The 16,198-nt window shown below is 41.5% G+C and overlaps 1 protein-coding gene across 1 annotated transcript in view; it reads left to right on the forward strand.

The window, feature by feature from the left end:
• Positions 1–16,198, forward strand: part of ARMC10 (armadillo repeat containing 10) — a 58,992-nt gene that overhangs the window by 33,584 nt on the left and 9,210 nt on the right. Inside the window, exon 4 of the mRNA XM_055590167.1 lies at positions 2,660–2,836. Coding sequence (XP_055446142.1) covers positions 2,660–2,836 — 177 coding nt within the window. The remainder of the gene's footprint in view (positions 1–2,659; positions 2,837–16,198) is intronic.

Genomic DNA, 16,198 nt, shown 5'->3' on the forward strand with positions numbered 1-16,198 from the left:
TTCAGTCCCTAGGTTGGAAAGATCCCCTGGAGGATGGCACGGCAACCCGCTTCAGTATTCTTTCCTGGAGAAGCCCACTGACAGAGGAACCCGGTGGTCTGTGGTCCATAGAGGCACAAGAGCTGGACATGACCGAAGCGACTTAGCATGCATGCACTATAGCAGTAGCTCATAATTACCTGTGTGTGTGCGTGTGGTGAGAGCATTGGAGATCTACTCTTAGCATGCAAGTATCCAGTATAGTATTGTGAAGTATAGTTATCTTGCTATACGTTAGACCCCAGAACGTATTCATTTTATAATTTTTAAGTTTATATACTTAGATCAGAATCTCCCCATTTCCTTCACCTGAACATGCTACTCTCTGTTTCTATGAATCTGACTTTTTCATATTCCACATATAAGATTTTTGTCTTCTCTGACTTATTTCACTTAGCATAATGCCCTCAGTCCATCCATTTTTCACAAATAGCAGAATTTCCTTCTTTTTTTGTAGTGAACAGTATTCCATTGTATATACAGATTACATTTCCTTTATCCATTTGTCCATAAGTTGACATTTAGGTTATTTCTGTGTCTTGGCTATTGTGACTCATGCTGCAATGAACATGGCGGCACCGATACTGCTTTGAGAGAGTGATTTTGTTTCCTTTGGATCCATACCCAAAAGTGGGATGCTGGACCATATGACAGTTCTATTTTTAATTTTTTGAAGAATATCCATACTGGTTTCCATAATGGCCGCACTAACCACCAGCAGTACACAAGGATTCCTTTCTCTCTTCTTGCCAATCCTTGTTACTTCTTGACTTTTTGATAATAACCATTCTAATAAGTGTGAGGTGATATTTCACTGTGGTTTTGATTTGCATTTCCCTGATGATTAGTGATGTTGACCATCTTTTTGTAAACCTATTGACCATTTTGGGAAAATGTCTCTTCAGGTCTTCTGCTCATTTTTTATGCAGAATAAGAGGAGGAAGGCACCTCAACCAGCCAGTAAGAAGTGCCGTGGACTTTTCAATTTGACGTTCAGTTTAATCAAGTGTGAAAAAGGAACCGGGCCAAAGTCAGATAATATCAGCAGAAAGACACAATAAGTTAGGAAATAACGTTAATTCAACTTTTATTGAGCTCGTGCTCTGTGTTGCAGAGTTTAGAAATGAACATGATCGACTCTTGTTGTAAGAAAGCTAGAAAGAGGGATAAGGCAAGTCCAAAAAGATTTGTAAATCAAGGCAGAACATGATGAAATACTTTAAGGAAAAATGCAAGTAAAATATTGTCAAATAAAGAGAAAGGAGAGTTTTCATTCAGAAGTTTCTGTAAAGGTAGAGCCCGAGCTGGCTCATAAAACTGTCCAAGGTTTCTACAGCCAGAGTTGAGGAAGGAGGGAATCCCAAGAGAAAGGAGCAAGGTGAGGTAGGCAAACTCCAGGAATAACTGAGGTGGCCTGTTTGGTAATCTTGTTGCTAGAACTGAAGTGAAGAAAAGATTCAGAGCCAATAAGGATGTAAATGCTCAGCATGTTTTGGGAATTTCTTGGAAAGATAGGAGCATCCTATAAAAATATATGATTTTAAGCTAAGGAAATGCCATTTTTTAAAAGGATGGATGCATAATGAAATTGTAACCCAGGACAGATTGGTTTGTAAATATCATTTGGATTTTGAAACCAGATTAAAAATTTAATCTGTTTTACTTACGCAATTTGCTTCACTGCCATCATTTTCGTTTCTGTGGTAACATGAATACATTTGGAAATTTTTTAAAGTTAGTACTGGCTTATGGGACAGTTGGTGATTCCTTACCGTTTTATATTAGGGAATTTTTCTTACCGATTAGAACTTTGATGAAGTTCAGACTTAGGTGAATACCAATTACTTGTGAGACATAATTTTTTCAAGCTGGAAGGCTTGTGGCCAGACATAGAAAATAGAGTTTCAGGAAATTCTCTGTCCCCCTAGATTTAGTCTAGATCTATCATGTGTGACATGGGCATACAACTAGCGTTGCATTACTTTTAGCAGGTGGTGGTTTACAACATTATAAAGGAGTAATTCATCTATATATACGTCATAAATAACAACCTTGGACCAAATAGAGTTTGCCTCTGCTTACTCATAAAAGAAAGAGCTCTGAAGAAAAGCTCTATTTAGTGTCCCTCTCCAGTTCTTTACTCTAACATGATGTGCCCCTAGATCCTACAGTTCAGGTACAGACTGTGGTACAGAATGTCCCCACAGATCTTCCTCCTTATCCTGACATGCCCAGACAGAAAGGTAGACAGAATTGGGAGGCCCCCCACTAGTGTTGAGAGCATGGTCTCTGGGTCTGGACATTGCTCCACTGTCTGGGCAGAGAATCCAAGCTTCTTGAAGGGTTTACAGTCCCCGTCTATAAAATGACCATAATACCACTGTCTCATTAGTTGTCTTAGGGCTGAAGTGCGTATATCTGTAAAGTGCTCAGTGCCTGCTATTAATTAGGGAACTTAAAAAAAAAAAAATTACCCAAGTTTGAGGTCTTGATAGAAATGCCATCTTTCTTAAAGAGTCGGTCTCATCCTAAACAATCACATGATTCCACTGTGCAAGAGTTACGGTTTAATAGGAAAGTGTTGGAGATTCTAAGAAGACCCCCTTTTTCCCACCGCCAGGTATACATCAGTCAAGTCTGTGAGGATGTCATCTCTGGCCCCCTGAACTCTGCTGTGCAACTGGCTGGGCTGAGGTTGTTAACAAACATGACAGTGACCAATGACCACCAGGACGTGCTTAGCGGTTATGTTACAGACCTGTTCCACGTGTTGGTCACAGGAAACGGAAGCACCAAGGTATGAAGGAAATGGTGATTGTTTGCAGTACAAACAGCTATTGCATCCATGTTATTAAGGTCGAAATTCATTTTACAGGTCACATTTTTGATGTTCCTCCAAAAAAGGGAAAATTTTTAATTTATTATTAAAAACCATTCATGGGGCCCAAGAAAGTATATTATTTTTATATCCTAACACTGAATTTCAAAATTAACTTATGAAAATGGTCTATTTTTTCTCTTATCAAAAGAATGATACTCATTTGGTTTTATGAAAATCAGTTTCCTCTTTACAGAAGGAGCTAGTGTTGACTGCACCAGATACAAGACTGTTGTGATCAAAGGAGACTTTGAGCGACAGTGCTGGCGATCCCAACCTCCTGATTATCCCTCCCTCTCCCAGTCCCCTTTGGGCACCTTAAGTTTGTTTTCTAAGTCCGTGGGTCTGTTTCTGTTTGGAAAATGTAGTGTATTTGTATAAATGTTAGCTGCCGTCTCTCAGTGATGCACACTGTGTTTCTCTATCTGATGTACTTCTCTTAGTATGATCATCTCCAGGTCCATCCCTGTTACTGCCATTGACATTCATTCTTTTTTTACGGCCGAGTAATAGTCCATTGTATATATTTGCCACATCTTTTTTATCCACCCATCAGTGGACATTTTGGTCGCTTGCACATCCTGACTATTGTAAATACAGCTGCAGTGAAGGTTAGGGTACATGTCTCTCTTCAAGTTACGGCTTTCTCTGGATATATGCCCATGAATGGGGTTGTGTGATCATTTGGTAGCTTTTTTTTTTAGTTACTTAAGGAACCTCCATACTGTTCTCCATAGTGGCTGTTACCAATTTAAATTCCAGTAACAGCCTGAGAGGGTTCCCTTTGCTTAATGTCCTACCCAGCATATATTCACTGTAGACTTGTTGATAATGGTCATTCTGGCTGGTGCAAGGTAATACCTAGTTGTAGTTTAGATTTGCATTTCAATACTAATAAGTGATGTTGAGCATCTTTTCATCTGCTTTTTTCTTTAAAACAGTGTGTAAAATTTACGTCTTTGCATTGGCTTCTTGAAAGTCTACCCTTTTATGAATTCTCCTTCAATTACCACACCAACATTTGTTCAGGGCAGATATCATTTATAGCCCTAGAGGACTTGGGAATATAATGTGCCTGTAAGCGTCAGTTTTCAAGCTATAGGTATGGGAAATGACCACAACATGTCAGAAATTCTTCATGCTCAACTCCATTTACTAGGGCAGCAAAGCCTTCCTGAAAAACATCTTCCACAGTTGTAAACAAGAGAGGCATGTGCCAGGAAAACGACCAAGCCCTTGTGTCTCTTTAATTCTCTCTGTTACCCTTCATCACCCAGATAAAGCCCAGCCTCCACAAGAGCTCTGTGGAGGGCACTGTCTTCCGCTAAATGGGAGGATCCTAAAGAGGAATGCTGGAGGTAGAAACCCGACCACCAGGAGTCTAGGAGAACAGATCATCAAAAGCCCTACCAGCCCAGAGGGTTCACTGTGCTTTGGGTGCAGTATGTTTGGTTTAGCTGTGGGAGGTCTGACCCAGCTCTGGACACTGTGGTTCCACCCAGAGGGGACCAGGCACTACAGGTCCAAGGGGAGCTCATTTGCTGGCACCTCCTTCCCAGCTCCATCAGTCCCTTAACAGTCCACATTTGGGGACCGAGGCTGCTTAGGCTTCAGGAATGTCAACTAGCCTAGGAACCTGAAGCCAGAGAGGAATGTAGTAGGCATTCTTTTTTTTTTCCTTTAATTTTTAGATTCTGTTGGATTGTAGTTGATTGGCACTGCTGTGTTTAAGTGTTCAGTAGCTTGATCCAGTTATATGTAGACATACCTGTGTGTTTTGGGGTTATTTTCCCATGTAGGTTATTAGTGTGTCAAGTCGAAGTGCCTGTGCTATCGGGTAGGTCCTTGTTGATTACCTGTTTCATTTCTGCTAGTGGGTATGTGTTAATTCTAGCCTCATAATGGATCCCTGCCTTCTGCCTTTCTCCTTTGGTTAGAATAAGTTTGTTTTCTCAATCTGTAATTGTGTTTCTGTTTGGAAAATGTACTTCATTGCTTTCAGTTTTTAGATTCCACCAATTAGTCACATCATAGTGTATTTGTCTTTCTGTCTATGACTTACTTCATATGATCATTTCCAAGTCCATTTACGTTCCTCCAGATGCCATTTCTTCCTTCTGTTTTCTGGCTGAGTAATATTCCCTTCCATAAAATATACCACATCTTCTTGATCCATCTGTCTGTGAATATTTTAATTACTTACATATCCAAGCTACTGGTCAGTGTGTGTTTCTATTCCAAGTATGGATTTCTCTGGATGTAGGGGAAGGAGTGGGATTTCTAGTTGATATAATAGCTTTATTTTTACTTTCTGAAGGAACCGCCATCATCTCCATAGTGGCGGTTACCGCTTTAAAGTCCAGGCAACAGTTTAGCAGGATTCCATTTTCTCTTAATTTTTTTCCACTAGTTTATGTTTTTAGATTTATAATGATGGCCATTGTTTGTGCAGCCAAGTGAAACCTCATTGTGCTGTGATAAATTTCACTACTGTAACCAACATTTAGCATCTTTCCTTGTGCTGCTTTTCTTAAATCACTGTGAATGAAGTTTACTTATACCAGGTGGCTTCCTGAAATGCCGACTTTTAGTGAATTCTCTTTCAGTTACATACCCTAGGACATTTGTCCAGGGCAAGTATTTTTCAAAATGTGAGAGGCATTTTGAAAGTGAAGTGCCCTTAGGCAATGGTTTTCCCATTGTAGTTTCAAGAAGCGACCACAAGGAGGCAGGATTTCCTGAGGCTCCACAGGGCTTGCTAGGATAAACAGAGCCTTGGTGAAAGTGCTGCTTCTGACTTATAAATGAGAGCCCCATGTGCCAGAGCAGCCAAGGCCTGGTGTCCCATTACATCCTCCACCTTATTATTCACCCCATTGGAGACATCCCAAGCATGCAAAAGCTTGCTGGTGTGCTGTGGTCCAAAGTTGGGGTAACCCTAAGGAAGGAGGGTGGAGGTGGGAACCCCAGCAGCAGGAGACCTGCAAACCAGGTGCCTCCTTTCCATATTTGGGTCTTGAGGGTCCACCATCCCACCATCCTTGAGTGCACTTGCCTAGGTTTAGCTGTGAGTGGTCCTGCCTTGCTCCTGACCTTGTCATCCTGTTCACCGGGGCCTGGGCACTACAAGCCCAAGGGTCCTGTAATGTCATTTGCTGGCACATGCTTCAGCAGCTCCCTCAGCCCCGTGATAGTCCAAACTTGGGAACCAAGGCAGCTCAGGCTCCAGAAATGTGAAACAACCTGGGCTCTTGAAGCTTGAGGGGAATGGAGTAGGCATTTCATTTTCTTTTTAAATTAACTTTTTCGATCATATTGGAGTATAGTTGATATACATGTGTTTGTGCTAAGTGTAGAACTGGATAATTGAGTTTAATGTAGATAGGCATGTACTCATTTTCAGACACTTTTTTCATGTAAGTTATTACTGTGTTGACTCTAGCTCCCTGTGCTTTACAGTAGGTCCTTGTTGATTATCTGTTTTATTTGTATGAGTGGGTATGTGTTTATTTGCGACTCCAATACATCCTTGCTTCAGTCTGTCTTTTTCATTTAGGATTAGTTTGTTTTCTGTGTGTTTCTGTTTATATTGGAGTGTAGTTGATTTACGCTGTGATGTTTGTTTGAAGTGTACAGCTGGATGATTGAAGTTATTCTTTTAATATATATATTTTATTGAATATAGTTGACTTACAGCTATATAGTTTCAGGGGTACCACAAGGTGATTCAGTTATACATATGCATATATTATTTTTCAGATTATTTTCCAGTCTAGTTTATTATAAGATACTGACTATAGTTCTAAGTGTTATACCTTTGTAAACCTTTGTTGCATATCTGCATTTTATTCTTCCTAAATGATACAAGTGGAATCAAAATGTCATACATTTTTTAGTTTGGCAAAATTTCACAAGTTTTATAAACACATTACTATTTATTTATATATATATATAAAATACAAAAGCTTTTCTGCCACACTTGATAAAGGCTTGAGAAAGAACACCCCCAAAAAAGGGATGGAAAAATTGGAAAATATAGACTAAATGAAATAGCACTGAATTTGAAATAGTAAAAGTAAAATAAACTAGATAAAAGTAAAAGATCATCATATAGTCGAGTTGATTTTAGGTGTGGCTGCTCATTAGAAACATATTTGGAGCTTTGGAGGAAAAAAACAATACCTGGACGTTTATATTTTTCAAAAAATTTCAAGGTAATTCTGATACACATCTCAATTAAAGAAGTGCTGAGAGGTTTTTCATTAATTGGCAGTTTTGGTGATACAGGGATGGGGGCACTGGCGGCAGCAGTCCTGCAAGGTCTCCCTTGGTGTGAGCCTTCTCGGATTCATCATTAACCCTACCATAGACCTGTAGACCCAGGGCTGGGTCATTTCAGGCTAAACAACCCCACCTATCATCAGCTTTAATGAGCAAGGCCCTGCCCACCAGACCAAGACCTATTTTTTTCCAACTATTAGTGCCTCCCCATTTGATGCAAAGAGATCAAACCAGTCAATCCTAAAGGAAATCAGTCCTGAATATTCAGTGGAGGGACTGACGCTGAAGCTGAAGCTGAAGCTCCAGTCCTGTGGCCACCTAATGCGAAGAACTGACTCATGAGAAAAGACCCTGTTGCTGGGGAAGATTGAAGGCAGGAGGAGAAGGGGATGACAGAGGATGAGATGGTTGGATGGCAGCACTGACTCGATGAACATGAGTCTGAGCAAGTTCCAGGAGTTGGTGATGGACAGGGAAGCCTGGCGTGCTGCAGTCCATGGGGTTGCAAGGAGTTGGACATGACTGAGTGACTGAACTGAACTGTCCCTCCCATCAAGAAGCTTACATAAACCTCTTAGCCTCCTCCAGAGGGCAGAAGAAAAAAGAACCATAATCCCATAGCTAGAACTAAAGCCACATTATAGAAAGCTAGTCAGGATGAAAAAGCGGAGTTATGTCCCAGATGAAGGGACAAGGTAAAACCCCAGAAAAACAAGTAAATGAAGTGGAGATAGGCAACCCCCAGCAAAATAATTCAGAATAATGATACTGATGGTGATCCAGGATCTCAGGAAAACTGGAGAATTTGCAAGAAATATTTATCAACGACCCAGAAGAACTAAAGTACAAGCAAAAAGAGATGGATAATAAATTAGAAGGCATCAACAGCAGAATAACTAAGGTAGAAGAATAGATCAATTAACTGAAGTACAGAATGGTAGAAATCACTGCCACAGAACAGAATATAGAAAATGGAATAAAAAAAGAAATGAAGACAGCCTAAGGGACCTATGGGACAACATTCACATTATACAGGTCCCAGAAGGAGAAGAGAGAGAGAAAGGACCTGAAAAAATATTTGAAGAGATGATAGTTGAACAGAGATCATTCTGTCGTTTTTGAGACTGCATCCAAGTACTGCATTTCCGACTCTTGTTGACTATAATGGCCACTCCATTTCTTCTAAGGGATTCCTGCCCATAGTAGTAGATATAATGGTCATCTGAGTTAAATTCACCCATTCCCACAAAATTTGGAAAACTCAGCAGTGGCCACAGGACTGGAAAAGGTCAGTTTTCATTCCAATCCCAAAGAAAGGCAATGCCAAAGAATGCTCAAACTACTGCACAATTGCACTCATCTCACACTCTAGCAAAATAATGCTTAAAATTCTCCAAGCCAGGCTTCAGCAATACGTGAACTGTGAACTTCCAGATGTTCAAGCTGGATTTAGAAAAGGCAGAGGAACCAGAGATCAAATTGCCAACATCCGTCGGATCATCAAAAAAGTGAGAGAGTTCCAAAAAAAATCTACTTCTGCTTTATTGACTATGCCAAAGCCTTTGACTGTGTGGATCACAAGAAACTGTGGAAAATTCTGAAAGAGATGGGAATACCAGACCACCTGACCTGCCTCCTGAGAAATCTGTATGCAGGTCAAGAAGCAACAGTTAGAACTGGACATAGAAAAACAGACTGGTTCCAAATTGGGAAAAGGAGTATGTCAAGGCTGTATATTGTAACCCTGCTTATTTAACTTATATGCAGAGTACATCATGAGAAATGCTGGATTGGATGAAACACAAACTGAGTCAAGATTGCCAGGAGAAATCAATAACCTCAGATATGCAGATAACACCATACTTATGGCAGAAAGCAAAGAAGAACTAAAGAGCTTGATGAAAGTGAAAGAGGAGAGTGAAAAAGTTGGCTTGAAACTCAGCATTCAGAAAACTAAGATCATGGCACTGGTCCCATCACTTCATGGCAAATAGATGGGGAAACAATGGAAACAGTGACTGACTTTATTTTTTTGAGCTCCAAAATCAATGCAGATGGTGACTGCAGCCATGAAATTAAGAAGCTTGCTCCTTGGCAGAAAAATTATGACCAACCTAGTTCAGTTCATTTCAGTCACTCAGTCGTGTCTAACTCTTTGCGACCCCATGAACCGCAGCACTGCAGGCCTCCCTGTCCATCACCAACTGCTGGAGTTTACCCAAACTCATGTCCATTGAGTGGGTGATGCCATCCAACCATCTCATCCTTTGTTGTCCCCTTCTCCTCCCGCCCTCAATCTTTCCCAGCATCAGGGTCTTTTCAAAAGACCAACCTAGACAGCATATTAGAAAGCAGAGACATTACTTTGCCGACAAAGGTCCATGTAGTCAAAGCTATGGTTTTTCCAGTAGTCATGTATGGATGTGAGAGTTGGACTATAAGGAAAGCTGAGTGCTGAAGAATTGATGCTTTTGAACTGTGGTACTGGAGAAGGAGATCAGCCCTGGGATTTCTTTGGAAGGAATGATGCTAAAGCTGAAACTCCAGGACTTTGGCCACCTCATGCGAAGAGTTGACTCATTGGAAAAGACTCTGATGCTGGGAGGGATTGGGGGCAGGAGGAGAAGGGGATGACAGAGGATGAGATGGCTGGATGGCATCACTGACTCGATGGATGTGAGTCTGGGTGAACTCCGGGAGTTGGTGATGGACAGGGAGGCCTGGCATGCTGCGATTCATGGGGTCGCAAAGAGTCGGACACGACTGAGCGACTGAACTGAACTGGAGAAGACTCTTGAGAGTCCCTTGGACTGCAAGGGGATCCAACCAGTCAATCCTAAAAGAAACCAGTCCTGAATATTCATTGGAAGAACTGATGCTGAAGCTGAAACTCTAATACTTTGGCCACCTGATGCGAAGAACTGACTCATTGGAAAAGACCCTGATGCTGGGAAAGATTGAAGGCAGGAGGAAAAAGGGATGACAGAGGATGAGATAGTTGGATGGCATCACCAAGTCAACGGGCATGAGTTTGAGTAAACTCCGAAAGTTGGTGATGCCCAGGGAAGCCTGGCGTGCTGCAGTGCATGGGGTCACAAAGAGTCGGACACAACTGAGCAACGGAACTGACTGCCCAGACCCAGAGAATGGACTTGGAGACAGGAGGTGCGCCAGAAAGCCAGGCTTTAATGACAGTCTTGCAAGGTCGGGTGTCTGGTAGGCAGGCACACCCCTGGCAGTTAGAGGAAGCATTTTTACATTCTAGCATGCAAGTCCCTTCCCCAGTTCCTCATTGGCTGAGTACTGCTGGGTGAACAATCTTCCCGAATGTCTCCTAGGTTCATCTCCTTCCTTTTTATGGGCTGGCCCTCCTTTAACATCTTGTTTTCCCCTTTCCTGTGCACTTGTTCTTATATTTTGAAATCACCAATAGAATGAGCCCGCATGAAAACCCTAAGCATTCTGCTCTCTGTTTACCTAGATTTTCCTGCTTTGTAAGCCTTGGGGCTGGTAAATCAGCAAGCTATCACTCAGAGCTAGCTATGCTTGAAAATGGACCACTCTAAGTTGTTATTTCTTATATTCACTCTGCTTACTGGAGTAAGCAGAGCCCTGGTGAAAGTCCTCCTGGCTTATAAATGAGAGCCCAGTGTGCTGGAACAAAGAACCAAGGCCAGGCGTCCGATTACTTCTTACCCCTATCATTCATCCCACTGGAGAAATTCCAAACCCTGAGAAAGCTCTGCTAGGGGTGCTGTGGTCCATCTGACTTTGGGGCGACTCTAAGGAAGGAGGCCAGAGGTTGGAACCCTGACACCAGGAGACCTGAGTACCAGGTGATTCCCTCTCAGGCCTTCGGGACTCCAGGGTCCACCATCCCACCATCCTTGAAGTGCGCTTGCCTTGGTTTCACTGTCCTACCTGGTTTCAGACATTACACCCAGCCCGCGGTGGAGCAGGCACTGCACGTCCCAGAGGGACCATTTGCTGGCACATTGATTACAGCTCCCGCAGCCCCGTGATAGTCTAGACTTGGGAACCAAGGCTGCTCAGGCTCCAGGAACGTGATCCAGCCCAGGACCCCAAAGCTTGAGAGGGCAGTGTCCTAGGCATTCCACTTTTGTAAAATGAATTTTTAGGCAGTATTGTGCATGTATACTGTTGTGTTTAATTGTACATTGAATTGTATGTAGACATATCTGTATTCATTGTCAAGCACTTTTTTCATGTAGGTTATTACTGTGTTGTGTCTAGGTTCCTATGCTATACAATGGGTCCTTGTCGATTATCTGTTTCATTTCTGTCCGTGTGTATGTTTCAGCTCCATCCTCCAATGCATCCCTGGCTTCCACCTTTCCTTTTTGGTTAGAATAAGTTTGTTTCCTATATCTGTATGTTTCATTTGTGAAACATACTTCATTTCTTTCCATTTTTAGTTTCTACCTATCAATCACATCATAGAGTGTTTGTCTTTCTATGAGTTACATCACTTCATATGATTATCTCCATTTCTGTTGCTACAGATGACATTACTGCATCCTGTTTTCTGGCTCAGTAGAATTCTCTTCCATATATGTACCACATCTCTATCCATCTGTCCATGGACATTTTAATTACTTGCATCTCCAGACGACTGTAAATAGTACTGCAATGAACGTCAGAGTGTATGTGTCTATCCCAGGGATGATAGTCTCTGGATATCGATCCAGGAGTGAGATTTCCAGATTGTGCGATAACTGTGTTTTTAGCTTCTTTTGGAATTTCCATCCTGTTCTCCATGGTGATTCTTACCAATTGACAATCCCAGGAACAACAAGGGATTTGGTGGTTCACATCCCATTTTCACATTTGGTCAACAGTTTCTTTTTCTAGACTTTTTCATGATGGCCATTCTGTTTCCTAGTAATAGCTCGTTGTCACTGTGAATTGAATTTCTCTACTTATAATGAACAATCTGGGTGTCGGGGTTCATAGGACAGGAGCCTGGGATCAAAGGGGATATGTTCACAGTAAACTCTCATGTACACAGGGGAGCCAGCTGGAGAAGGCAGATTCTGGAAGGGTCAGGTATTGAGAAAAAGATATATGGTTTTTTTTTTTTTTTTTTTTTTTTTCTTTTCCCTCATACAGGTTATTACAATTTGTTCAGTAGAGTTCCCTATTCTATGCAGTAGGTACTTTATCCTTATCAACTTGATATATATTACTGTGTATATTAACATTTTCCTTCTAAACTCTTAGTTTATCCCTCCCTTCTAACTTTCTTTTGATAAGCATAGTTTGGTTTTCTCAATTTATGAGTCTGCTGCTGTTTTGTAAATTAGTTCATTGGTGTGAATGTATCGATTCCATCTGTACATGATAGCCTACGATATTTGTCTTTTTCTCTCTGACTTGCCTCAGTTCGTATGATGATTTCTCGGTCCATCCATGCTGCTGCCAGTATCATTATTTCATTCTGCGTCATGACTGAGTAGTATTCTGATGTGTAGATGTACCACTTAGTCTTCATTTTTCTGTCAGTGGACATTTTTGTGAGTTCTATTATAAATAGTGCTTCCCTGAAAATTGGGGTGCATATGTCATTTTGAATGATGGTTTTCTTTATGTTTAGTGTTTCAAGGAATCTCTGTACTGTTTTCCATAGTGGCTTCACCATTTACATCCCCACCAAGATTGAAGGAGGATTCTCTCTTCCGTACATTCCTTGCAGTATTTATTCTTTGTAGACTTTTTTGATGATGGCCATTGTGACCAGTGTGAGGTGATACCTCATTGTAGGTTTGATTGGCATTGATTCAGTAATTATTGATGTGGAGTATCTTTCCATGTGCTTTTATTTTTGTACACCTTGTGAGTAGAATTTACCTCTTAAAACTGGATTCTTGAAAGTTGACCTTCCTTTTGAATTCTTTTTCGATGATTTGTTGTTATTTATTGTTCAGTCGCAAAGTCGTGTCCGACTCTGTGACCCCATGAACTGCAGCACGCCAGGCTTCCCTGTCCTTCACTGTCTCCTGGAGTTTGGTCAGACTCATGTCCCTAGAGTCAGTGATGCCATCCAACCATCTCATCTTCTGTCGCCCCCTTTCCTTTTGCCCTCAGTCTTTCCCAGCATCAGGGTCTTTTCCAGTGAGTCAGTTCTTTGCATCAGGTAACTACAGTATTGGAACTTCAGCTTCAGCACCAGTCCTTCCAGTGAATATTCAAGGTTGATTTCCTTTAGGATTGACTGGTTTGATCTCCTTGCTGTCCAATGGACTCTCAGCAGTCTTCTTCAGCACCACAGTTCAAAAGCATCATTTCTTCGGCGCACAGCTTTCTTTATGGTCCAACTCTCACATCCATACATGACTACTGGAAAAACCATAGCCTTTACTATACGGACCTTTGTTGGCAAAGTTACATCTCTTCTTTTTTACATTAAGTTTGTTATAGCTATTCTTCTGAAGAGCAGGTGGTGTCTTTTAATTTTGTGGCTGCAGTCACCGTCCGCAAGAAAATAAAGTCTATCACGGTTTCTACATTTTCCTCATCTATTTGCCATGAAGTGATGAAACGAGATGCCATGATCTTTGTTTTTTGAATGTTGAATTTTAAGCCAGCTTTTTTATGCTCCTCTTTCACCTTCATCAAGAGGCTCTTGAGTTCCTCTTCACTTTCTTCCACTAAAGTGGTATCATCTGCATATCTGAGGTTGTTGATATTTCTCCCTGCAATCTTGATTCTAGCTTGTGTTTTCAGTGATTATCTCAGGACATTTCTTGAGGGCAGGTGTCATTTACAGCCCTGTCAGATTTGTGACTGTTAAGAGCCCTTGAGTACCTGTTTTAAGGTGTATATATTGATCTGAACCAGCTAATTACTGCCTGACCCCCACACCTTTCCTTTTTGGTAACCCTAAGTCTCTTTTTAAATCTGTGAGGCTGTTTCTCTTTTGTAAAGAAGTGTATTTGTATCCATGTTTAGATTCCACCAGAAGTGATACCCTGTGATACTTGTCTTTCCCTGTCTCACTTCCTTCACTTAGTGTGATCATCTCTAGTTTCTTTCCTGTAACTGGAAATGGCAGTGTTTCATTCTTCTTTATGTCTGAGTAACTGCCTTGTGCATATGCACCCCATCTTCTGTATCCATTCATTTGTTCTTCTGCACGTACGTTGCTTCCCTGTCCTGGCTGTTGTGCTCAGTGCTGCCACGGTATTTGGGGTGCAGGTGTCTTAAAGTTTTGGATTTCTCTGGGTCTGCGTGTGTGGGATTGCTGGGCCACTTGGTACTTCCTCTTTATATTTTCTTACTCATGTGGCTGTGCAGAGTGTCGGTTGTGGCATGTGGGACCGTTAGTTGCAGCACGGGGGAAGAAGGCTCAGGGAAGAAAGCCGGGCCTTCTGCACTGGGAGCGCAGAGTCTTACCACTGGACCACCAGGGAAGTCCCGCTCGGTACTTCTGTGTTTAGTCTTTTAAGAACATCTGTACTATTCTCTCTAGTGGCTGCACCAATTTATATTCCCACCCACACTGTAGAAGCAGTCCCTTCTCCACACCCTCTGCAGACTTTATTGTTGTAGGTTTTTTGAGATGGCCATTCTGATTGATGTGAGGTGATAACTTCATTGTACATTTGATTTGCCTTTCTCTAGGAACTAGTTATGCTGAGCATCTTTTCATGTACTTTATGGAGCCATCTCTATAACTTTGGAGAAATGTGCATTTAGATCTTTGGCCGATTTTTTATTGGGTAGTTTGTTTTTTTTGATATTTTGCTGTGAGTGGCTAGTATGTGTTGGAGATTAATTCCCTGTGGGTATCTTCATTTGCAAGAATTTTTTTTTTCCCATTCTGAGGGTTGGCTTATTCTTTCACTGATGGTTTCCTTTGCTGTGCAAATGCTTTTATTTTTTTTTTTAATTTTTATTTTTATTTATTTTTTTATTATTTTTTTTTCACTTTACAATATTGTATTGGCAAATGCTTTTAATGTTTATTAGGTCCCATTTGTTTATTTGTGTTTTATTTTTCATGATTCTAAAAGGTGGATCAAAAAAGAACTTGCTGCATTTTATGTCAAACCATGTTCTGCTTTTTTCCTCAAAAGTTTCATAGTCTCTCTCCTTCGGTCTTTTTGGAGTTTATTTTTGTGTACGGGGTTCGGGAGTATTCTAATTTCATTCTCATTTTGCTTGCTAAGGAGCCTGTACGCTGTCCTCCACAGTGGCCGTTCCCAACTTCCATTCCCAGTATCAGCCTAGGAGGGTTCCCTCTTCTCCCCACCTTCTCCAGCACTTACTGTTTGTAGAGTTTCTGCTTGTGGCTGTTCTGTCCAGTATGAGGTGAATACCTCAAACCTCGATGAAGTTTTGGTTTGCATTTCTCTCATATTTAGTGATGCTGACATCTTTTCTTGTGATATCTTTAAACAGTGAGTTAAACTTGCTTATTCAAATTGGCTTTTTGAACATCTGCCCTGTTATGAATATTTTCCCAGTTACCTCCCTTCCGACATTTCTTGAGGGAAGACTTTTTTACTTACAGCCCAGCAGGCATTGTGAATATTAAGTGCCCATCAACAGTGTTGTTGTTATGGGAAATGGCCACAAGGTGGCAGCATGTCTTTATGCCCAACTCTGGTTACTGGGGAAACCAGAGCCTTAGGGGAAGGTCCTGTTCCTGGGTTGTAAGTTAAGAGGGGAATGTGCCAGAAGACACATTTAAGGCTTGGGTCTCAAACCTTCTTCCCTCCTTACTCCTTAATGTCAGTTGCTTAGTCATTTCCAACTCTTTGCGACCCCATGGACTGTAGCCTGCTGGGCTCCTCTGTCCATCGAGTTCTCCAGGCAAGAATACTGGAGTGGATAGCCATTCCCTTCTGAAAGGGATCTTCCTGACTCAGGCATTGAACCTGAGTCTCCTGCATTGCAGGCAGATTCTCTACCATCTGAGCCACCAGGGAAGCCCTCCTTACCCTTTATCCCTTGGTCAAATCCCAATTCTGGCAACGC

The sequence above is a fragment of the Bubalus kerabau genome, chromosome 8, assembly GCF_029407905.1.
Source record: "Bubalus kerabau isolate K-KA32 ecotype Philippines breed swamp buffalo chromosome 8, PCC_UOA_SB_1v2, whole genome shotgun sequence".
In the NCBI taxonomy this organism is placed as follows: Eukaryota; Metazoa; Chordata; class Mammalia; order Artiodactyla; family Bovidae; genus Bubalus; species Bubalus kerabau.